Source organism: Hermetia illucens, chromosome 4 (genome assembly GCF_905115235.1).
Source record: "Hermetia illucens chromosome 4, iHerIll2.2.curated.20191125, whole genome shotgun sequence".
Classification (NCBI taxonomy): Eukaryota; Metazoa; Arthropoda; class Insecta; order Diptera; family Stratiomyidae; genus Hermetia; species Hermetia illucens.
Window position 1 is genome coordinate 135234241 of NC_051852.1, and position 24890 is coordinate 135259130.

General features: G+C 42.2%; 1 protein-coding gene across 1 annotated transcript in view; it reads left to right on the forward strand.

Annotated features, from left to right (window-relative positions):
• LOC119656106 overlaps window positions 1–23666 on the forward strand; it is a 558620-nt gene extending 534954 nt beyond the window's left edge. The window contains exons 10-11 of the mRNA XM_038062421.1: window positions 21085–21263; window positions 21437–23666. Coding sequence (XP_037918349.1) covers window positions 21085–21263; window positions 21437–21766 — 509 coding nt within the window. The 3' untranslated portion in view covers window positions 21767–23666. The remainder of the gene's footprint in view (window positions 1–21084; window positions 21264–21436) is intronic.
• The last annotated feature ends 1224 nt before the right edge of the window (window positions 23667–24890 follow it).

Below are 24890 nucleotides of genomic sequence, written 5' to 3' on the forward strand. Positions count from 1 at the left end.
TTCAACTGACCAACATCGTACGCATTCAAACGAAGTAAAGCCATTGGGTTTGGCAGTTTCCCCGCAACTGTAATTACTGCTAAAATGCTGGTTCCACTCGTAAGGAAATCTTGGTAATTCGAGGCTTTGTTCAGAAATGGAAGAAAGGATGACGGTTAACAATCGAAAGAAGGATACTCGTTTTTAGTGTGACAATTGGAGCGGTGTCTACATGCTGTATGCGGTGCAAAGATAATGGCTAAAATAATCCGGCAACGCATCGAAGAACAACTCGAAAGTTTGATCGACAGGGAGTAGTCTGGTTTCCGCCACGGATCCTCCTGCATTGACCACATCAACACCCTACGGATCATTTTGAAGCAGTGTGTTGAGCTTAGATCGCTTAGATTCGTTTCATCTGCTCTTCATCGATTTCGAGACAATTGTCGATGGCGTGAACAGCGATTGAATCTGGTATGCTCTACGCAAGAAGGACATCGCAGAGAAACTGATAACCATTATCAGAGCGGCATATGATGGCATAAAATGTCACGCACGGCACCGAGGTAAAATCTCGGAGGATTTTGCCCTACTTCTGTGCTACTATATAGCAGTAGCACATTGAAAGTGAGCCCCTACTGTTATTCAAAAGCTCCAAGTCTTCGTTAACATCTGTCTGCGTTGAATCATCGGAGTACGCTGGTCTGATACGATTACAAACGAAGAATTTGGTAGACGCACGGACCCCGCGCTTGTAGGCACTGTGATCGGAAGGCGAAAGTGGCAGTGGATCGGTAATACTTTAAGGAGGGGCGACAATTGCACTGCTGGCTACGCGATCCAGTGGAACCCACTTTCCTAAAATGACTGACGAGTGGGTTGCCCTAAGGTACTCGGCGCAGAGCAGTGGAGGAGGAGCGCTGGCGTCGCGGAAAATTGTGGAAGGAGTTCGCGCCGTTGACACCTTGTACCCCACCACATTTGGGACATCCCATCTCAACTCTGTAGGCAGTCCTCTAGACTATATGTTCTGTCTCTGAGTATGCAATTCCTTAAGGCATTCCCCATTTATTCCGTGGATAGCTACTTTGAGGTGTCTGCCGATTTTTCATTAAGACTTTATGGTTTTCTGATCAGCCCTACTCACTGCGTGCTACTTTTCTGCTTCAGTGAAGATACACCCATCCACTACTCCACCATAAGTTGATTTTTTACATGTGCATCTTTCGGGATGCGTTGTGCTATATAAAAAGTTTTCACCTTGGAGACGAATGTTCATGAAGCTAGTCTACCTAAACTCCTGTGAAGGTCTACATATTATATCCGCATTTTCATACCAATCTATCATTTTTTCCGCTTGGCAGTTAGCAAGTCTATTGTCTTTCCTGTCAGTTTAAAGATTATTGAGCATGTAATCCTCGAAAACACACCAGGCCATATGTGTCAGTACGATGATGCCAATGGTAAGATGCATAGCTGAGCTAGTCCGGTTTTTCCGATAGACACTTACTTACTTACATTCCTTTTGTTAGTCAGGATCACGCCCTATTGTTCAGCAGCTTTTCCGATCCTTTTTGGGCGTTCCATGCTGTGTGGGGTATGGCTCCATAAACTGGCGTTAAGGTCCTTCTGTAAACTAACTCATTTTTCGGAGATTGCATGAGATAAATGTACAACTCCATAAATTGGTGTTGCGTGGAAATACATGATGAGTATATCTTAGGTTTCTACCATTTGGCAACATCATTGCCAGAACTATGCGAGCTGGTACTTGGTAGCTGGTTTTGTATGTTGATTCTCGAATGCATCTCCTTAGAATTCTTTGTGATTAACACTATGAGTCCCAGACTAACAACCATTGTTTGATGCCTACGATTGTTCCGGATGAGCACAGTTACATATTCGCCGAATCTAATCTACTGCGCTCAGTGGTCTTGGCACGCAGTTGCCATGCCCACTTTCCTAAGAGAATATATGTACCCCATAGAAGTGTGTGTCTTTTGAGTCTCGCTATTACGACTGTATAGCCATTTGGGATCCGCCTTTTCCACAGAGTTGCCTGGGCTCTTTCTGAAAATTTATCTGGTATCACATTCTAGTCTGGACAAACATCCATAAGTGTTAAATTATTGTGCAAGTCCGCAATCGCTTGGTTTGTTTTTTAACAACGAATTTGATTCCTTTGTGATCTTTGCGGATGTAATCCGTCGCGCGCAAATGCTTACAAGATTACAGCAGTCTGCACAACTGCACCGGTCAATAGGAGACCATGTCACCAGACTCGGCATACCTTACAATTCGCAGTGCGGGAGTTGCGGATAAGCTAGAGTTTAGATGCGGACATTAGGTAAACCATTCTTTGAGAACCTTAGGGGGATCTCTAGTTACAGGGTGGGAGAGATGCTTCCTTTTGTTAATTCTATGGGCTCGCCTGAAAATTTGACCCAGCTGATGTTTGCCCCCTTACTGTTACGACAGTGGTCATGGTCTTATTAGTTTCCTGTATAGCTCAATTATTCTACTTCCAAACGCTACTTTACTTGCTATGCCGGCTACCCTTATTGTTGCGATTTTGGGGTGCCCTCATTATTGCGATTTTTTAGTCCTTGCTAGGAATTTTCATTATAATGACACTTTATTGATTGTTGTTATTTTGATAACCTTATTTCATTGCTTCTATTAACTTTCCTTCACAAGGTGTGCATATAGATCTTTTTGGTATCGAAACCAACCCGATTCAAGGACTGTTACTGGTTAAAGTTGACTGAAGCTCGTTTTGTAAATGTCGTTGAAACCAAAAATTATCGCCCTCTATAGTTCTGAGCGCTGACTGAGAAAAGAAGACATTGAACGACGTCTCGCGGTAATGGGACCGAAAATGTGGCGTCGGACCACTGGCGTAACAGACCATACAAATTAGGATATCGGCGATTGGTATGGGGTTGCACCGATCGTGGAGAAATTGTGAGAGAGGCTTCTTCGATGCTATGGCCACGTAACCTCGCCGAAATAACGGTGGCTTGATACGCTGGTTGGTGATGTGAACATCTCGTGATAGCATCCAGATTGAGCTTTCAACAGAGCGTAATAGCGTAACCAATCAAGACTAGCTAACCCTGCTTTCGAACGGGACAAAGACTGAAGAAGAAAAAGATGAAGTAAAATCAGTTCTATAATTCGGTAGACCACCCATTCAATGTAGACTTTTCTAGCGGCGAGCAATGTCTGTGTTGCTTCGGCTAGTAGTAGCATTGTGCTCGTTTCATTACAACCATATTTCTTTCTGAAATTCAAAGTTGATCGCAAGTTTGTAGTTGAGAATGTGAGGGAGTCATGAGTTTGCCATCTACTTGATGACAAATAGGGCCAATTGAGAAAAACTTTCTCCTGACTGTTTCTGATCTACAAACGGCTTTCTTTGTATTTATACAAAAATGTACGGCGACTACTTCCAACGTAGAGGCAACTCATCAGACAATGCATCACCTCTGCCGTGGGAGCAGCGTGATCGGTGCACCATCCAGTGAGTGGCGGACTCTGAACTGCTTCATATCCTTAAACACAAACTTAGACCTACCTCGTCAGTCTAAGCCTGTTTTCACTAGGCGGTTTTTGTCTTGAATATAATGCACAGCTACGTAGAGATATGAATTCCATATGGGGGGGGGGGGGGTAAAAGACACCTAGTATCCACCTCGGTCACGCTGCGCCCAGGATAGCAATCATTTTGGCTGCGCAGACTCCAGATAATGACAACATCCAGGTCCTTACATTCTGTGCGGATTACATATTTTCCAACACGTAGTGCGGCGTCTTTCTTTAACCGCTCAAGATCTTTTGAGCTCGAAAATGGGATCTTCTGAATTGACCAGATGCAAGTGATATTTGGGCTTACGCCCTTTAAATCTGAATTAGCACTGGGAATAGCAGCCTCTAAGCAAATTTCAATCTTTGCTATCCCTGTCTGTTCGTCTTTTTGTTTGAACTGGAATTACTTGTGGACACCGACTTATAACCTTCTAAATCTTTCACTTCTGGTGCAACCCACCTGCCTTTTTCCCCCTTTCAGGCCCTCATTGGTTGCCCAAATATCGGGAGCAGTATGTTTAGGTGTCACCTATTAGGGTGTAATTTAAATTGCCTGTTATCTTTCGCGGTGTGCAGGGATCACTTTCAACCTTATTTTTAGAGGGCTTTGACATTGGGTTAGATCTCAGAATAGAAATGCTTGTCCCTTCTTGTAACTGTTCTGCTTTTGTGTGTATTCTTAGAAAGGTTGCACTTCTTTTGAGAGCCCTCTCCGCTAAATCACTGTGGGTATTGAATGCACAGCGGTCAAATTACCCACCAAAAAAGACACGCTTTCTCATAATGGTGCTAGAGATCTACTTCTTCCCCCTTTTATTTGGGTTTTGAATTTTGGGGGCCTCTCACATAGCCACTGTAGTCCATGTACAGCCCATGAGAAGCAGAAGTGTTAAAAACTTGGCCCTGTTAACGACAGACACTTCTTATTCATCCCTGGTTAGTCCTTACTACTAAGCGTGAATTGCAGCTGATAGCTGCTCTCTCCATTAAATTCACAAGATGCTGCGAAAATGCAACAATGTCGACCCCAATTTGAACCCCTTGATAACATACCAGCATTCAATGATAAACGATATATGTATGTTAATAGATTTCTGGATTTTGAATTTTGTTGTACATAGTGTATAGTACACAGCTACATATATTCCAGCAATTTTTAAATGTATCGATGGGAAGACTTGCAAGTTATTGTTGATTACATTGTTACCTTCCCTGATTTCACCGTTCGTTTTCTAATGTACTTCAGAAATAGACTACTTCGTGCTTTATTCAATCACAGATCATTTTTCACATTCTATTTCTTATTTTGCCCTGGGAATCCAAACAATTTTCATTGAATGATTCCTTGATTGAAACGTGCACATACACACGCACAACAATAGCGTTGGGCGCGAGAAAAGGGGTGGTTTTTTGCATTCAATTCAGAATACTGTAATATATTTTGTGAGACTTGGTGGCAGTCAATATTGGTTCTATGACGTGGCGGGTTATATTTGCCGTCAGAAAGGAGGAACGATGTTGATTTAGGGAAATGAAGTCGTAACACAAAAAAAAAATCTGGAAGAGATCTCATCATCACTCCATTTCATTATTTTCTCGTTTCTCCGATAAGAATCAATTTATATTTTTCTAAAGAAAATCATGACCACAGCACGTTTTCCGGTCCCTGTGTACAATGAACATTGTGGGTCTCACACATCCTTGCAAACACAAGAGGAAAGGCTGAATGAGTTGTAACGGTTGGGCTCTTAGTGCTGCGGATGCCATACAATGCACCTTTCAATTGGGTTTCTGGAAGGTGGGAAATTGATTTCCTTGTGAAAAGTAGAGTGTCTTAATTCGGGATACCTGAGAAAAATCACAAACTAAGTTGGATACCACAATCGCTTCATAATTGCAGAATAGTTGGAGCGATTTTTAGTTGCTCCTTGAAGGAGGTTATAGCCCGTAAATTCGGTACAGTTGACTGAGAGCCATTACTGTGCCCCCAGAAGGAGATTAAAGAAATCAAACCCCATTGTTTAGGGTACTCAGAAAGTTACTCAACTTCCAGGAACTAATTAGGAAGTAAAGTGAATAGGAAGAAAAAATCCAATTGATAGGTGATATCATGAAGTGAATCGAAGTTGACAAGTCAAACATATTCCATCAGCTGCAATTATCTGTGATAATGGAAGTTCAATCTTTCAAGGAAGAGCTATTATACAATTAAGCGTATCCCAATTTGAAGACAGGTTGTGAGTAATTAGAGGGGACATTCTCTTTTTTTTTGAGTGAAGGACCTCCGAGCCTGTATCTAGTTAGCGAAAGACCGCACCATCCAAGAGAGAAAGTGTTTCCTATGTTTTCGAACCCCTGTTTTTGAGGGAAATGCATCAGTTTTGCAAATTCCACTAGGGTTTCGACAAAGGCAGCAGGAAGCTCATCCAAGGCTACCGCACATTTCAAGATATGTAAGGTGCTTGGGTGTAATTCATTGGAGATAGGATTTGGTTCCATGATCTTAGTGCCTCTAAATCACTTGCGCAAGGTATAGTGAGTTGGGGCGGGGGAGGGGCGATCTTTTGCGCTTGGAATTTTTCTTCGCGATGTGGTATCGCTATCTCTATAGGAGGATAGACTATTCCGTAGTCTATATAACAAAGAATTTTATATTATACATGACTGGGGTCTGGAAGAAGAAGAAAAGGTGAGAAATCCTACCTTAGATGGGGCGATTATGTAGGCCAGAAGACGCCAAAGATATCGGATTGGAACACTTTGTCGCAAAACCAGGATATTTGGGGCCCCTTTCGAAGGAAGGTATGATGGTGGTGATGACAATAGTGTGATATTGGATGTAGGATCGAGCTCGATGTTTAGCAAGTGCTAAACATTTCTCCAGACAGCATAGCGCTAACTAAATTGGAGCAAAAAAAGCAAATTTGCTCCTTTGTTGATCAGCCAGCTCAGTTGGACCATGATGTGCAATATATGCTGAAATTGCCCGTGGAATAGTCAGTGTGGTTTCCGTTCAAAAAGAGCCTCCAGGAGGCTTTAAATGTTTCATGTTTATTCATCGGTATATATTTGTCTATCGACACTTTTGGGAACTAGGTTAGAGCTCTTACTTCGGACTCCAAACTCTAGGTATGGTTTAAATATAGCTTAGTAGCAGCAATAGGCGTATGTGTGATGATTAGTGCTTCGGGATGTAAGTCAAGTTTGGGGAAACCGCTGTCAGCGCAATCAAACTACCTTATCGTGTTTACTCATAATATTTTGTTTTAGACAATATAAAAAAAATTGAAAAGATTTCGAAGATTTCCCAAAATAGATAGATAAACCCGAGATCTCCGAAATCGCATTAGATCGCCGCGAAAAAACTTACAGCTGGTCACAAATCTTTTGATGGTCGGTTCAGAGACGCCAACGGTCGACTCATCACTCACGATGATAAGCCACTAAAAATTCGGAGCAGGTGCTTCACCGCGATTCTTCAGTAAAGTTCCATCTCTGGATGAAATGACCCCAATATGTGAATGCAGACCGCGCGTTCAAATAAAACTGAACCCATCTTTGCTATCAACGCACTCAAAGAGAATAAAACTGCTTGACTCGAGGGTCACTCCGCAGAATAATTCGTTGCTGTCCAGGCGGTGCAAAGTTGCTACTTCCACTTCTGCGGAAACCCTAGGAATGTGATATCTTTCCCAATTACTGGAAGGAAGGGATCGTTAGAATCCCGAAAAGGGCACTCACCTTCAGTGCAACCATTGGTGAGGTATTTGCGTACTACCTTCGGTCTCAGAGGCATGATTGATAGTCTTGACCTGGGCTAATTACCGCTCTTGATCGCTCTGTATCGACCACATAAACACCTGCTGAATTATTATGGAATAGGGAGCCAAGTTCAGATCACCGCTTTACTTGCTCATTGTTGATTTTGAAGAAGTTTCTGATGACAGAGAGAGTATATCTGAGAGCCTCAAGGCAGGAGGGGAATTCTGGACGAAAGAATGGCTTTTATCATAGCGACATATGGTGACACGAAATGTCACATGCTGCTCGGAGGCAAAGGAAAAAGAAATTTGATGCCTAAAACGGAGTCCGCTGACAGCTTTCTTCATGCTGCCTTTATCTAGCTGACGTGGAGGACTTCCTTTTGCTTTGCCGGCAAGTCGTGGACTTGAGGCAAATGGCTTTAGATTTGGAGGTAGACGCAGGTAGTGTCGGACTGGAGATTACCACCAACAAAACCAATGCAGTCTGACTAGTTATCAGCTTTCTGGCTGAATATCGAAGGCATTGATCACTTTGTATATCCCGGAAGCGCCATTTCTACCGACGACTGCACCTAACTTGATTCTTTCGAAACTTGCTTGATCCACCTCCGATGGTTCCTGGCCAACTATACCAGTGGTAACACTAATTTGAGACTGTCCTGTGCTTAAGTGTTTTTTCTATCCAGCTGTAATGGAATAACATGTAGAAAGTAGGCACCATATTTACTGAAAAGCTCCAATCCTTCGTCAAACATTGTCTTCGATGTGTCATCGAGGCACACTGGCTCGATATATTTTCGAATAAATTTCGTCAGTGCGCAGGTCAGTTACCCGTGGATATATTGATCAGAAGATGGCAGTAGCACATCAAGTAAAGGTGACTCCGTCGCTAGCTATGCGATGCAGTGGAATCCTCTACCCCAAGGTAGCTGACGGGTTGGTTGCCCCAGAAACACATGGCGCAGAACAGTGGAGGAATGCAAGCTTCTGTGGAAATTCTGAGAGGAACTAAGACACATTTTTGCTATCGTCGGCCAAGGCACTTTCGCATAGTTCAGTCCCTATGTCTCACTCCACCGTATTTGAACCATGAATAATCACTGATATTTTATATACATATATAAACTCAAGTTACTGACAATTGTTGTTACGAAAATAATCCAAAAATCGTTCGAACGCAAATGTTTGCAAAAGTGTATTACACCATTCTTCTGAAAGTGCTTCCGTAAGGCAATCACCATTCCAACGCAAACCAACATTTTCTCCAAATCCTGCAGGTTTCTCAAAAGCTATTTACAGGACACAATTTGGCGCTTACACCGTTCCTTAAGGAACTGACTACATTCCTCCGCACCTACCCTCACATATCTCTATACATATGACTGAAAGTCCCATGTACAAGGCTTCATTCTGTTCTTGTGGATTCAAATCCAAAATTTATGGCAGAAAAGAGATTTTCTTTTTCGCCACAAGCATTCCGTTCATCTGTCGTCTACGAACAAACGACATGGCTGACTACAGCGCAAACAGACTACACGAACGGATATGGGCGATGCAGAACGGACGAACAGGAAACGCCTTGGAGAACATGTGCGAAGTCAGTGAGAAAAGATCCCTCTCACAGATAATTATTTCTTAGTTATCCTCGTGATTATTATCAAAATTTACATATCCCAGCCATTTCATTGTCTGCTTGTCTGGAACTACTTCTCGGTTATTGCCCGCCACACCATCCTTCAGATTACTACTTCCTTCCTTTGCTATTCTGCCACGGTAACCACTGTACTCTTGATTGTGGTTCTTCGATGTCGTACATCCGATTTTGAACGTGCTTGTCTCCTTTCTCTGGTATAGTTGCTGGATGAAGGTGGAGTCAAAAAGGATGGGGTGTTAAAATTGGAATTGCTAGTAAAGCATATGCATACCATGCGGAAAGTTTGCCGTTTTTTTCGATTGAGGATTCTTTTTGGCCGAATTTTATTTTTTTTGAATGCATTGATGTTGATATTCTGCACAAAGTAACATCCTTCATATCCTGAATGGTATGTTTCAATGACTCAGGGCTGTCACATACAACCTACATTTAGTTAATTCATGCGATGGAATCCAATCAAAACCCGTTAATAAATTCAAATTTCTTGTAATTTGTGCAGATTGGGATATACATAATGCCAAGTGTTTACCGAAGTGGAAATACTATACATATTTCACAACGACTGATCTGTCCTGGTTAATACGCAGCTTTCACTTTTCCTGAAGACCGGCGGAACATAGCCCTCAGCATCAGTTTTGCATTTAGTTTGTTTTGCATAATTCCTCGAAGCTAAGCTTCACTTACGCTTCTACCCATCCTTCAAGGATGGCGCAGGATACCTTGAGCCAGGAGAATTATGCGAATGGAACAAATGCCTTCAGTTTCTTTATTCATCCGACCCCCTTGTACGCTGTCACCCTTCTTGATCGCTGAGCTCAGAAGACAGGCTCCCCTTCTGCCCGCTTATATGTAGCTACGCCCACAAGTGTAGGAATACAAAGGTGAATGTAGACAAATGCGAATATCAAGAAGATTTCACCCTCCATGTTTTAGTTTCCGTCTCGAAAGGAAAACTGGTTCCGCTCTCCTAGTGCGAAAGTTCCTACACAATGCTCTGGAGTTATTCATTATTTACGAACACTAAGTACTTGTATTTCTTATTCGCATTTGAAATAGCGGAAGTCTGCATGGGGAGCGTAGTGGATACTGCACACTGCAAGGAGCAGATAAGTTTAGCGTAGAATATTCATTTGTAGCATGAATGATGGAAGAGAATAGCATGCCCTGGGATAGGCATTCTTTTCTAAACTGATGATGCACTAATGGAAACATATTCAAGTCTATGAAGTTACATAGCCCCGGCTGAAGCTATCGAACAAAAAACTTCCTAATCGCATTTCATCCATGAATAAACCCTGCATGGCCCGAATACAGAGAAGAAGTCTGCATTACACAAGTGAATCTCATTTCTACAATCCTACATAGCATGTTAGACCATAACTCCAACCGAGCGATGGTCTAATAATTCATATGGGAAATGGCAGAGCTTTTGATTTGATGGGACAAATAATTAGATTTTTCGCAATTATGGTATCCAAAATAAATTTCAGGATCCCACCTTTCCCCGCTGTCTGGATGGCCCTAATTCGGATAAACGATGTTTTGGGTAAAATGGCTGGAACGTTCTCCTTTTCATATTTTTGAACGGATGTATCTTGGGCAGCAGCCTGGACTCATATGGATACATCCTCATTCCGCTTTCTTCCATGGAAAGAACGTCAGCAAGGGATTTGTGCTCATGTGTGTTGGACGATAATCCTTTATTGAAGTAATTTCATTATCCAGGCAACAGCATGTTGATACGGCTATATATAGACATTTGTTTACATCGATTGAGGGCAGTATGGAGAGCAAGTGCAGATAATTTTGGGTGTATTTTCTGGAAATTGAAAATACGAAAATAAAGGGAAATTAAGTGAAGGTGGAGAAAATGATCCATTCCTCTGCATTTCTTTGAAGTAGATTTTGTTTTCATTGGCTCCATATTGGCATTTGCTCTGGTAATTCCTTGATATTCTAAAATCATAAAACCCATTTTCTTTGTAATTTTACCTGAATCTGTTTCCCTTCTCTGTACTGTCCTTACCTAAAGTCAACATCCTGCCAAGCGTTTAAAATGAAAATGGCTTATATCTGACAATTTCCAGTTTTCGGGTGAACATATCTTGAGAATGTTCAGGTACAAGGAAATCCCTTGGGATAGACTATCTGCCTAAAGGTCGACACTTCCGAAGAGGAAATGGCTCAATAACGGCTCGAGAAATGCATTTCAGAAAGGAACATTTTCACTTCAGGATCTACCTCCATCTAAGGAATTAGAAGTGGAGCAGGTGTAACAGGGTAAAGGAGCAAGAGAGGTGACTTGGTACCTGTAAAATTCAAACCGGCAACTTCCTCAGATCTAAATATGGCTGCGGTTTTAATTCAAGGGTGTTATGGCATCTGGCCTCCAAGAGTGCTTGACTTAATTGCTTTCGGATGGCACGGCATGATTGTGGTACTTGTGACTTTAATTTGTTGGTAATCATGTGATGAAATTATCGTTCCATTTATATTTCAAGTTGAAGATTTATCTTATTTATTTGGTCATTTGCAGAGTTATATTTTCCTTCGTGGGGGTGGAGTTATGAAAGCGGATTTATTAGGATCTAATTTATTTATAACTGAACCTCATTTCAGAAAGAAAGCATCACTCCTTGCCAAAAGCCACGTGATTTTTAAATGATCTAAAGCTTACGTAACACATCCATAGCCAAGAGAAGAATTGCGTCAAACAGCTGGCAGTGCGTGATGCAATTCCTTACCATCCTTGAATATTTATTATTTGTGATGCACAACCTGTACACAATATAATACTCCTTAAAAGGTTGAATCGTTATTTATGGAAGCACAACCAATAGATAAAAAATAGACAAAAAAAGGTATCGAAACTAGCAATGTCGTATCTAGCTGGACTTAAAGCTATATAAGAAACCACGATCCGAAAAAAATACTTTTTCTTAAGGTTTTGTTTATTTCGTTGGAAGGTGGAAAGGTCCAAAGCCTACCACTTTCGTTCGAAGCTCCTTCTTCCTCAGCAGATTGTGGGTCGCCTCGATGAATTTTTCCACCCCTTCTAAGTTGTTTCCGAGGCTAGCATGTGATCTATGATATTCTCGGATAAGAACAAAACCCCGGCGTCAATTTCTAGCAGTTAAAAACGAAATGCTCCCCATTCTCCGAAATGTATCATGATCATAGAAACCATGTTGCTGTTTTCTCCAGAAAATACCTAATATCGGCCTCGAAAGGGAGCATCATGGCAGTGTTGCATCCGCTAACAGGTGAAGAGAGCATATAATCACCAGGTAGATGGGCACTGCAAGCGGAGATGAATGCAGCAATTTCTTCACTGTGTACCGATAGAGCTTGCGTGTGCCGCCCGTCAATGGTCCTATTTTCTCTGTTTTACGAAGAAACCTCTAAAAAATTAACCCCAAAACTCACGTGCCTTGAGATTGTGGGACTTTTGCTCATTAAATCCATCTCTGGCAGCAGCCAAGCTTCGACTGATGGAGAGCTTCTTTTGCATAGTACAGCATACACCCTCAGCATTTTGGTTGGTTTAGTTATGGAACTGGCTATTCCTCAAAAGTTACGCAGTTCGTCCTTTATGATAGTAAATCATTTGTCTATACTTTTTTAGTTGACTCCTTAGACTTGTGATATGCTCTTTGATGATGTCACTAACCATTTGTTTCCAGTCTTCGATGCAGATCCTCATGAAGTAATATACAATGAATGCTTTTTGGAACTTTATTTTAGAAAGGTTTTACGATTTTCAAGTTAGTGTTTTTTGTCCAGCCACAAAGCAGTATGGTGTACGTCCATATGGGCTTTAGCATCTACTTGTAAATTAGTAACTTATGGTATCAGCACTTGGCATTTAAGTCTTCCTTCTTCTTAAGGATGTGTCTTTTCCAGCTGAATTTAGTATGTAGTATCATACTTAAATATTTAACTTCATTCGTCTGGCCAGGGCGGGGAAGATATTTTTACCTTAGAAGCGAATAGCATCGCATCAGTTTGAATTTCGCATATTTTGACCTCTAGAATCCCCTTTTCTACCACTCTCACACAAATCCTGATGGTAACAATACGCAATATCCCCGATGCCAAAAAATGAAACCACCACGCCAGCTATTTTATTCGGCCCCTGTTAAATTTTCCCCATCTATAGACCTTGGGGAGAATACAAGAGAAGTCGCAGTGCCTAAGCTGCTTTTGAACTGTCGTTACAGCATTTTTCTACACTTTCTACTGATGGACAAGTCACATGTTTGTAGCAATCTTTGCCATCACCTTCACACTGGTAATATCTCGCTCCTCGCTATTCCCACACATTTTAGGTTCATCCTTGAATTTTCCTGAGTGGCACTGGGACGGACGCATTGACAACCTCTTGTATTTCAATGTAATGAAATTGTGTGTTTAGTAACTTCCCAATATCTGTATTTAGCCCACTGGTTTTCAATCTGATCCTATTCTTTTCGCTGCATAGTTGGTATTTGGCTGTTATGCCCAAGAATGATGCCTCAGGTGATGCAATGCGACATAAAAGATATTTCACCTTAGGTGTCTTGAGATCCCCGACAGAAAATTGTATCGTTTGCAAAGAAAATCTTAAAAATGGCTTCTTTTCAATTCTGCTTGAAGTACATTTGCTGGGATATTACTCCTGCTACGTGAAAGACCCAAATAGTTGCGTCTGAATAAACAAAAGAATGCCACGTGTACTTTCATTGTTGTTTACTAGTAGATCATCCAATACTATGATAGGAGATATTATTTATGGAGCCGTCCTAAAGTATACCAAATGCTAGGAAGTTCGGTATTTACTTCCTTTCAGCAGCCTAGCGATCATGACCTGCATGAACGCAAGATAATCTCTGCTTTTGCATAGCTGAGGTTCCCTCCACTGAAGTACGTCATCATGCTCTCGGACAGCAACGCAAAGTTTTTGGAAAGGCGTATATCCAAAAAATGCCTTTCCGAGAAACCCCCAATCCGTACTTATTTCTAAAAGTTGCCTCCTCTATATTGCCAATAAAGAAATTGGAAGCAGACTCGCAGGCGTTTTCACGCAGATAAACGTGTCGGCTTTCATTCAACCTGAGCCCTTTCTCACGAATGTGACCACTAAGCAGTCCGGACATTTCATCTTCTGAATTTCTATGTATTTGAATTGCCCGAAGTTCTTTAAGTTTGAAGAGTCATCCTTACCAGAGTTTATTTTGACCTTAACCTTCCACCAAGAGGTCGACACGTAGGACTGAGCAAGACGTGGTAGGAAAATATTTGTTATAAATCACTCTAGGTGCTCTATACTCTCCTTTAGGGGAACTAGTGGTTCTTTACAGTATGTGCTATCGGATTTTCACCTCCATCTCCATGTTAGTCTTTCATATTCACTCTGCGAGTTCCTGAAATTTAACTAGTCCTAATTTTTTAAAAATCATCTAGCTGATTTCCTGAGATTTTTCAGCCCTTATTTCCCTTGAGGAATCGTTTTATCGCATATGATGGAGGTGGTAAGACAAGCCTCTTTCAAGCACTTTCTAAAGTGTGCGATTCAGAGTTTCCAATTGAGCCACTATCAGCAAAATAACTCTTTGCTGGCTAGGTAGCTGCATTTTATTACCAAGAAGCTCACCCATCCGTTTTCCTAATATTTTTTCTATGTACTGCAATATGTTCGCCTGCAGTTGTCAGACTAAGTTCTTTGTAACGATCGTACGATCGTGAAACTTCCCCTAGCAACCGTTGGTCTCTAATCAATTTTATCATCTTTGCGTGTCAGATGTAGATTGTTAGGTTTATTACTTCAATCCTTCTGGGTCTGATAAACGCAGCGGCATGCCCCACGCTTCCAGTCATGAGACCAGCAGAAGTGACGAAAGTACATATAAATAGTTTTCCTAAATTAAGCATGTGTCACCTTCTTCCTCAGCAATTGTGTTGAGCGTTCGCATGATAACCTAATAAGATTTCAACCACTCGAATTTGCATACGTTACAAGATTCTTGGGTTCTTGCATCGGCGGAGGATACAGAGAGTCAATGGGGAAGTATACAAAACCAACTGTGACATTTATCCTCTTGGTATTGTGACTTGACCGTAGCTATATCCTGGGTACAAAATTATCTCAGCGTGGTTGCTTCAAACAAATTCTACATGAGGTCACAGACTGTCGGTCTTGCGGATCTTTCAAAATCCTAGTCCCCTTAACTAATTCAATACAACAAATTTTGTTCAACGGAATCTATGGTTCTTGTGCCAGAAATATATAAAAGCAGCAATAGAACTTTGTCAGCCTTGCTGCCAGTAACAAGGAATCGTCTTGAAGAAGTTCGCAACTTTTCTCAAAAGCACAATTTAAGAAAATGAACAAACAAACTTCTAGACAAAATAGGAAACATTTATTATCAATTATCCTTTTCTGAGAGGCAAGAAATGTCCCAAAAAGATAAAGTCCAATATTTGGATGTTGATGTGCAGTTATCAAATTGCTGTGAAAATGCGGCTCTCATGTGATTTTTGTATATGTCTGACCAGAGATCACGAGCAAAGCAATTATACCACAAAAGTAACCTAATTCAGAAATTGATCTGCAGTTCCACAGTTGTTGACAAACACAACTTGGTTCATGGTTATTAGAACCATATCTCAAATTTTTTTGTGAAAAATTGTTCAAAAATCTTCATGATATGGATCATCATTCGGATCGGAAGGTAGTTTGAACATTATGCGGGGCTTGCTTTGATTTTCCATATTAGAATAGTTGTGCTTCCTCGCCAGTAAATGATGTTCTACGCTCCTCAGTCACTCGATTGAAGAACTCACTAAACCACAGTGTTGGATTTCAACAATTCGCTTTCCAGAGCTCAGTTCAGTTGCAATCGAAAAGTATTTGAAAGGACGCACAGTGATCATCATCATCATCAACGGCGCTACAACCGGTATCCGGTCTAGGCCTGCTTTAAAAAGGAACTCCAGACATCCCGGTTTTGCGCCGAGGTCCACCAATTCGATATCCCTAAAAGCTGTCTGGCGTCCTGACCTACTCTATCGCTCCATCTTAGGCAGGGTCTGCCTCGTCCTCTTTTTCTACCATAGATATTTCCCTTATAGACTTTCCGGGTGGGATCATCCTCATCCATACGGATTAAGTGACCCACACACCGTAACCTATTGAGCCGGATTTTATTCGGTCATGGTATCGCTCATAGATTTCGTCAGTGTGTAAGCTACGAAATCGTCCATCCTCATGTAGGGGGCCAAAAATTCTTCGGTGGATTCTTCTCTCGAACGCGGCCAAGAGTTCGCAATTTTTCTTGCTAAGAACCCAAGTTTCCGAGGAATACATCAGGACTGGCCAGATCATAGTCTTGTACAGTAAGAGCTTTGACCCTATGGTGAGACGCTTCGAGTGGAACAGTTTTTGTAAGCTGAAATCGGCTCTGTTGGCTGACAACAACCGTGCGCGGATTTCATCATCGTAGTTGTTATCGGTTGTGACTTTCGACCCTAAATCGGAGAAATTGTCAACGGTCTAAAAGTTGTATTCTCCTATCCTTATTCTTCTCCGTGTTTGACCAGTGCGGTTTGATGTTGTTGATTGATTCGTCTTCGGTGCTGACATTGCCACCATATATTTTGTCTTGCCTTCATTGATGTACAGCCCAAGATCTCGCGCCGATTACCCCCTGTTCGATCTTGTACGTCTCGGGTGGTTCTTCCCATGATGTCGATATCGTCAGCATAGGCCAGTAGTTGGGTGGACTTGAAGAGGATCGTACCTCTTGCAGTTACCTCAGCATCACGGATCACTTTCTCGAGGGCCAGATTAAAGAGGACGCATGATAGGACATCCCCTTGTCGTAGACCGTTGTTGATGTCGAATGGTCTTGAGAGTGATCCTGCTGCTTTTATCTGGCCTCGCACATTGGTCAGGGTCAGCCTAGTCAGTCTAATTAATTTCGTCGGGATGCCGAATTCTCCCATGGCCGTGTACAATTTTTCCCTGGCTATGCTATCATATGCGGCTTTAAAGTCGATAAACAAATGGTGCAACTGTTGTCCATATTCCAACAGTTTCTCCATCGCTTGCCGTAGAGAGAAAATCTGATCTGTTGCTGATTTGCCTGGAGTGAAGCCTCTTTGGTATGGGCCAATGATGTTCTGGGCGTATGGGCCTATCCGGCCTAGTAAGATAGTGGAGAATATCTTATAGATGGTACTCAGCAACGTGATACCTCTATAATTGCTGCACTGTGTGATATCTCCATTTTTATGTATGAGACAGATAATGCCTCGTTGCCTATCGTCAGGCAATTATTTGCTGTCCCATACCTTGAGCACAAGTTGATGAACCACTTGGTGTAACTGGTCGCCTTCATATTTGACAAATTCGGCTGTAATTCCATCGGCTCCTGGCGACTTATGATTTTTTAGCCGATGAATTGCACGGACTGTTTCTCCTAAACTTGGTGGTGGCAGTATTTGTCCGTCGTCTTCAGTTGGCGGGACCTCCAACTCGCCGATGTTCTGGTTGTTCAGTAGTTCATCAAAGTACTCAACCTATCGCTCTAGTATGCCCATTCTGTCGGAAATCATATTTCCCTCTTTGTTTCGGCAGGATGATCATCGAGGTGTATAAGGCTTCATCCTACTGACTTGTTGGTAAAACTTGCGCGCCTGGTGCGGTTGCTCCCTGTACTTTTCCAGTTCACAGACTTGTTGGTTCTCCCGGGCTTCCTTTTTCCGTCTGTGAGGTCGCTTCTCTGCTCGAGGGAGTTCGTGGTAAGTCTCTGTGCGTGCCCGCGTTCTTTGAGAATGCAACATTACTCGGTATGCGGCATTCTTCCATTCCGTTGCTAGCTTACATTCATCGTCAAACCAGCCATTCCGACTCCTTTTGCGGCTGGGGCCAAGTATGTTTATGGCCGTATCCATGATAACGTTCTTCAGGTGATTGTGAAGATCATTTGTTGATGCTTCATCTCCAGGTCCTCTGTTGACTGCGGTTATTGCGGCATCCATTTCCCTCTTATAGGTGTCGCAGAGGGTTGTGTTGTGGATGGCTTCAGTGTTCACTCTCACCTGATTGTCAGAGGGGATTCCGGGTGGTGTTGTTATTCGAGCTCGGAGCACCATGCCAACGAGATAGTGATCCGAGTCTATATTAGCCCCCCCATTTTGTTCTGACATTCATCAAGGCTGAGAGGTGGCGGCGTTCGATCAACACGTGGTCAATTTGGTTGAAAGTGGCCCCGTCTGGAGAGGCCCATGTACGTTTGTGGACCGCTTTCCAAACCAGGTACTGCCAACAACCATTTCGTGTGACCCTGCTAATCGAATAATCCGCAGTCCGTTATCATTTGTTTTCTCGTGTAAGCTATGGGAGCCAACGTATCGCTTGAAAATGGGCTCCGTCTCTACTTGGCTGTTAAAATCCCCAAGTATGATTTTGATATCACATCTGGGACAGGCTTCGAGGGTTCGTTCTACTGCCTCGTAGAAGGTATCCTTCTCCGACTCTGCCGTCTCCTCTGTAGGGGCGTGAACGTTGATGAGGCTTATATTTCTAAACTTGCCTCGCAAGCGCAGAGTGCGTAGCCTTGCGCTTATTTTTCAAAGCCGATAACAGCAAGTTTCATTTTTTGGCTGACTAAGAAACCTACTCCGAGCACATGGTTTACTACCGCTATAATATATGGTGTAGTGGCTCTTCTCCAGGAAACCGGTCCCTGTCCATCCCATCTCTTGCATCGGTGTTATATCAACCCTATATTGGGACAGGGTATCGGCTAGTTGCTTAACAGCTTCATCTCTGTACAGGGAGCGAACGTTCCATGAGAAAATGCGCAAATCATTGATCCGTTGTCGTTGCCGGGTCCGTCCTGTCCGAGGCTCCTTTCGTGGCTTCGTAACATCGGTTTTCCGTGTAGGGTTGTCAGCCCTACCCAACCCCCAACCTGGAGGACCAGTTGGTACAATTTGTCCCGTTTTTAGGCGCGGGGGACTCGCCTTCATCCTTCTCCGTTTGCAGCTTTTCATTAAGAAAGAGCTCCCAGCGGTCACCACGTGGAAGTGGAGATAGGGTTTGGTAGTAGAGCTGTTGGTGTTGTTTCAGCAGGCATTTCCCAGGTTTTATGCTCCATCGTGGGTACCAATCCACGTTTCGCCCTGGGACCTATACTACCCTTTGACCGCACAGTCAAAAGCTCCTTCAATGTCAGTCCGCTCCTTACGTATCCGTCTCCACCGCGACCTCATTGTTCAGAGTTGCGTATTCTATCTTATAAATCAAGCACTTGAGAGGAGATTCATTGGACTATCCACTCTGGTAAGCATGCTTTATTTCATTGAATGACTACGACCAAAGAACACTACATGTTGTCAACAGTGATCGTAAGCTAGTTTGTCTGAAGTGCTTTGGGTTTAAAGGGGCATGTTTCCAAGCTTTTACTATGAAGACTAGCTTAACCTTCTATCAAGAGGTTGGCACGTAGTCTAGAGCAAGACATGTTACAAAAATAGTCGCTCTAGGTGGTCTATACCCTAGTATCTCTCGATAGATGACACCTATGTCAGGTGTTCCCAAATGAGAAGAGATTCTATGGCCTAGTCGTTCCTTGCAGTAAGTGCTAAAGGATTTTCATATTCACTCTGCGAGTTTCTAAAGTGGAACTTGTCCTCATTCTCATTTCTTTTGAAAACATAACTCTAGTTGACATCCTCCATTCTTGTTTCTGGTAGGGAATCGTTTTATCGCATCTTCCAAGCACTTTTAGAAGTGTGCGATTCAGAGTTTGCAATTGAGCTTCTACCAGCAAAGTAATTTGAGCCGGCTAGTCAGCTAAATTTTATTGTCAAGACGTGCACTGAACGTTGTTCCATCTGCTTTTACAAGATTCTGTCTATTCATTGTAGTCTATTCGTCCGCAGTTGTCAGGTTTAATTGTACGTAACGATAATCTAACCGTGAGATTTCGTCTAGCAGTCTCTAGTTAACTCTATCATCTTCGAAATACCGATTGTTAGGTTAGTTAATTGATCCCTTCTGGGTACGATGAACGCGGGGGCCCGCTCGACGTCCCAGTCATGAGAGTATCTGAAGTGATGAAAGTAAATAGTTTCTTTCCTCTAAAGATGCATTAAGAGTTCAAGACCTTTCGATTAGGCGTGCGTTACCAGATCTTTGAGAACATGACGAATCCCAGGGTAAGTACACAGAGCGAAGTACGACATTTCTCCTCTTGGCATTAACCTAATATTGGAAGTTTTTCGTAGCCAGACCCTGGGTACAGAATTGTCCCTGCATGTTTCCTTCTAGCAAATTCTAAATGAAGACACATGCCTTCGATCTTGGGGATCTTTCGGGATTTTGTTAGATCGGATCCAAGGTTCTTAGACCAGATAGATATAAAGGCAGTCCTGGAACTTTGTCAGTAAGGCTGAGAAAGTTCCAAGGGAGGAAGCCTCTTGAAGAGGAGCGTAGCTGTTTCAAAAAGGCATAATGTAAGAAAATGGACAATTGTACTGGAAAGATAAAATCTAATATTTGGATGCCGTGCAGATATTAGTGAGTGTAATTGATTACCAAATTGCTATAAAAACGTAGCCCACATGTGAATTTTGTGTATGTCTGAACAGGGATCAGGGGAATTAAACCCCGAAAATGACCTAATTCATAAATTGACCTGGTGCGTGACGTCCAAGGATATTCATTTTAGTTGCGGTTTCCGTATATTACCTGCGCGTAATTCGAATCTGGAAAATCTGTGCAGTATTTTAACTATAGATTCTACAACAGAGAGAGGAATTTTTGTTTTCAGGTCATTCGATATTGGTCCATTTCATCAAATTCCGGAAATATTCCGTTATTAGATTTCACTCATTCAAAATGGGTATTATGTAGTTTTTCATATCCTGGCTGCTAGCCAGTTCGTATACGAATCAACTGGAAACAGTCTTTTTAATTCGCAACCAAAACCAGGTCATGTATGCATCCACAAAGCAAATCCCAATGCAAACATTCTATGGTTTCTATTGTGAAAAATGTATTCAAAACTATTAAAAAAGTAAAGGCTGCTATTTTATCTTTTCTATTTCCAGGAGCACCCACTGCAGTAGCGAGAAATGCCACACCTGTGGCTTATCCCGGATCACCACTGCATTTGTCGGTCGAATTTTGTGCTAATCCACCCGCACACGCAGCTCGTTGGCTCCATGGGGATCGAGTTTACACACCCGGCAACCAATACGGGAGCACAGTCCTGGCATATGGTGTCACGGTAAGTACAAGCTGAAATACGAATTTTTTATCTTCCTGAAATAGGAAGATAAATTTTTTTACGATTTATTCCCGCTACTCAACTACCATCAAAAAATAGGAGCGAAGAAAAATGAAAAACGATGAAAAAAAAGACGACAACTAACTTTATCTTCTATCTCTTGTCCTTTCTAGGATCTTCCGACACCTTTTTGCAAGGAAGCTCGCTTGACGTACGTTAGTATGCACGAACGGGTGCCACGTACATTTTATTTTATCGTATCGTCGCCAGGTGGTGTAGCCGAGGCAATGTTCAAGGTGAATTTTACATTACGCTACAAGACTATGACCAATTCCGTGGACGAGGAGGAGGAGGAGTTGAGTGAACCCGAAGAAATTCATTTTCCTGTATTCGGCTCATCATCGAATCCCGTTAGTAGGATTGTTTTGGTATCCTTCCATCTGAATCTACTGCTGATAACCTTTTCGTGTATCATGTTCGTCTCTCAAAATGTACTTCTGTAGCCAAAGATATTACTAGCTGGGGATGTTGTGGTGGATGTGGTCTTTATATTTTCCTTGACTGCTTCTTCTGTTCAACCCCTTTTTATACACATATTGTAAAAGGCCCACTTATGATAAATATATTATATACGCATATGTTCACGATGACTTCTGTACGGAGGGGTTTAGAGCGGAATTTGGAAGTTGCTGACGGACTTGAAATGAGCTTCTGGCTAGAATCCTTAGAAATGTTGTATTTTTTCAAGCAATTCATGAAAATTAATAATTTTGCAGAGAAAACCTTCATGTGCTCTGCACAGGGTATGTAAATGATAAACTAGGTTGAGCCGAGAAACGGCTTTAGTTTTCGAGGGTTTAAAAAATTGGACCTTCATAGATCCAGTAAACATATATCCTAAAACGCTCATTATCTGAGAGTGAATATAAATTTTACTTTCCAGATTTCTTATCTTTTCATCTTTTTCGGTTCAAGAAATTCAGTGACAACGGAAACCTCCAAATTCCACTTTAAATCGCTACATCCTTGCGAATATATTTTCAATTCTCAATACTTTGTACAGATAAAATGTATTGTGTCCGAGCAGATGAAACGTCAAAAGATAAGTTTCTGAAAAATGCAATTTCCCAAGAAATGAAAAGTGTTAACCCAAAGGGATAATAATTTTTTATATGAATTTATACGTATACACACTAGGATATTAAACAAACATTAAATAGAAAACATATAAATGATATGAATATGAAATATAACCAAAATTTAACATTAGACTGTAAACATTAGGGATTATTGGTTAAATTTGTATAAAACGATGATAAAATTAAGAGAACACAATTAAATTAGCGTTGCAACAACAAAGCAAGACACACGGGGCTCAGTGTGTCGATTTCCTGGTTCTTTTATGGCTTCTATAACCCAATCCCACCAACAGAACGTTGTATTATCCACAAACTTGTTCGAATTAACACTTTAATGTTCAGCCATTAGATTTAGTTAATTTTTAATTCTTACGCAGGAAGAAGATACATGGACTAACTAGGGTGCATGTCAGCTTTATTTTTATGTATCTCAAATAGTTTCTAATCTAGATCTAATGAAAAAAAAATGAATAGGACTTTTTTCCTGACATGCACACTATTTAGCTTATAATTTATCCGAGGTGTTGATTTTTCGAGGGTTTTGAAAGGTTGAGTAGATTCTGTATAAGAAGGGAACAAAACAGTTTGAGGTCCAGGGAGCTTACATGGAGTCCCGGCTTCATCATTTTTATGGAACACCAATTAAAGAGCACAGTTCTGTGGTTAGTGTAGATGAATTTACGAGTAATGCTCGCAGTAGGCACCATGCCTAGTCAAGAAAGTCTTCATAAAGGATATAGCCTGCAACGTTTCATCTCGGGAATCGACCGTCATCTTTGGAAACATAAGAGAAGATTTTGCTATTCAAATCCATTCAAATTTTCGCAGACTCGGACTGGTACATGGTTCCTGAAGTTGACCGACAGAGAAAGACATTGCTTAACAAATAAAGCTGCTGATACTAACCACAACCCTTATTAAGATTCCAAATTATGATCTATTATCCTGTGGTGGAAACCTATTTTTGCTAATTTACTGACTAATTGTCAAGATGATCTCTGTGCGAAAGACGCCTGACCTGAATTTATATAGGACAACTTGTTAATCTACGTATTTCGGGTGAACCTAAACCAAGAGGATACTTTTTGTTAAACACTTAAAAAAAATTGAATTTAGTAAGCTTTTTTTGAATTTTTTATTTATATAAATATTTAAAAAAATAGCAAACTTTTCAAATCGACGCTAGTGCAAACACCTTTCCGAGGTACAAGAAGTCAACTCTTTTCAGCCGCTTAAATTTTCGATGAGACAAAGTTCTCTCAGCTATAGTGTTGGGGTAACTCCTTTGTCTGGTTTTTTTTTTTTGGGGTAGCGTAGGTGAATGCATTTACGCACACAGTGTTGGACTCCCGATTCGGTACGTCGTCGGACTACCAACTAAACACCTCCCCATCGTCAGAGAGCTAGCCTGGAACCGTTTGTCACATTACTTCGGGCCAGCCCCCGAACTCTCCCGCCTTGCGGAGCCTTCAAATCAGGGAATTCTTTTCACCAACGGGAGGGGAGAGGAGGAAGGGAACTGTCAGTTCAAGGAACCCCCTGTCATCCGGCTCCTCCATCGGTCGAGTTCTATCTTCTTAGCAACGAGAAGGGCCCGAACGTAATGGGCAACACGGTTCCAGCTGTCAGCAGACGTCAGCATCTCTTCCACAATGTTGTCTGGAGAGAGATCCCCTGTTTAAATAGAGCTGGTGACGAACCCCATCCCACCTTCCACAAGAAAAAAAAGTGTGGTGGGCATCGTCCACAACTCCATTGCAAAACACACAATCCGGAGAACGCGCCTTTCCAATCGTGTGCAGGTAAGACTGAAAACTTCCATGCCCACTTAAAAATTGGGTAAGGAAATAGTCAGTCTCACCATGCTTCCGATTCAGCCACGCACCTAAGCTGCCGATGAGCCGCGCAGTCCATCTGCCTCTAGTTTCATTTTGCCAAGAGAGCTGCCACTCGTCTAGAGTGTGTTGCCGTTCTTCGCGAGCAACCACCTCCCTTGGCTCATCTCCCTTGCGCTTGTATATGGCCTGACGCTCCCTAGCAAGAAAGGCAACGGGGATAACTCCCGTGATCACCATCACGGCCGGTTCAGAGACTGTGCGGTATGCAGACGCCACCCGTAAAGCTGCCCGTCTCTGTACTTGCGCGAGGCGTCTACGATATACCTCCTTGTTAAGAGCGCCAGCCCATACCTGTGCGTCGTAGAGTAGGGCAGACTGCGTTGAGCTCATCAGGAGACGTTGCCTACTAGACGTAGGACCCCCAATGTTTGCCATTAGCCTACTTAACGCCGAAACTCCACCCGCAGCCTTGTTCGCTGCTGCTTGGATTTGCTCAGAAAAACTCATCTTTGAGTCAAGAGTCAACCCGAGGTTGGCGTAGCCAACCAGGCGCGACTCTTCTGGCATGTCGAGTTTAAGCAGACTGTCATAGGTAGCGCTCCAGAGGTCCGGCCCTAGGATGGATCCCTGTGCTACCCCCGATGTGACCT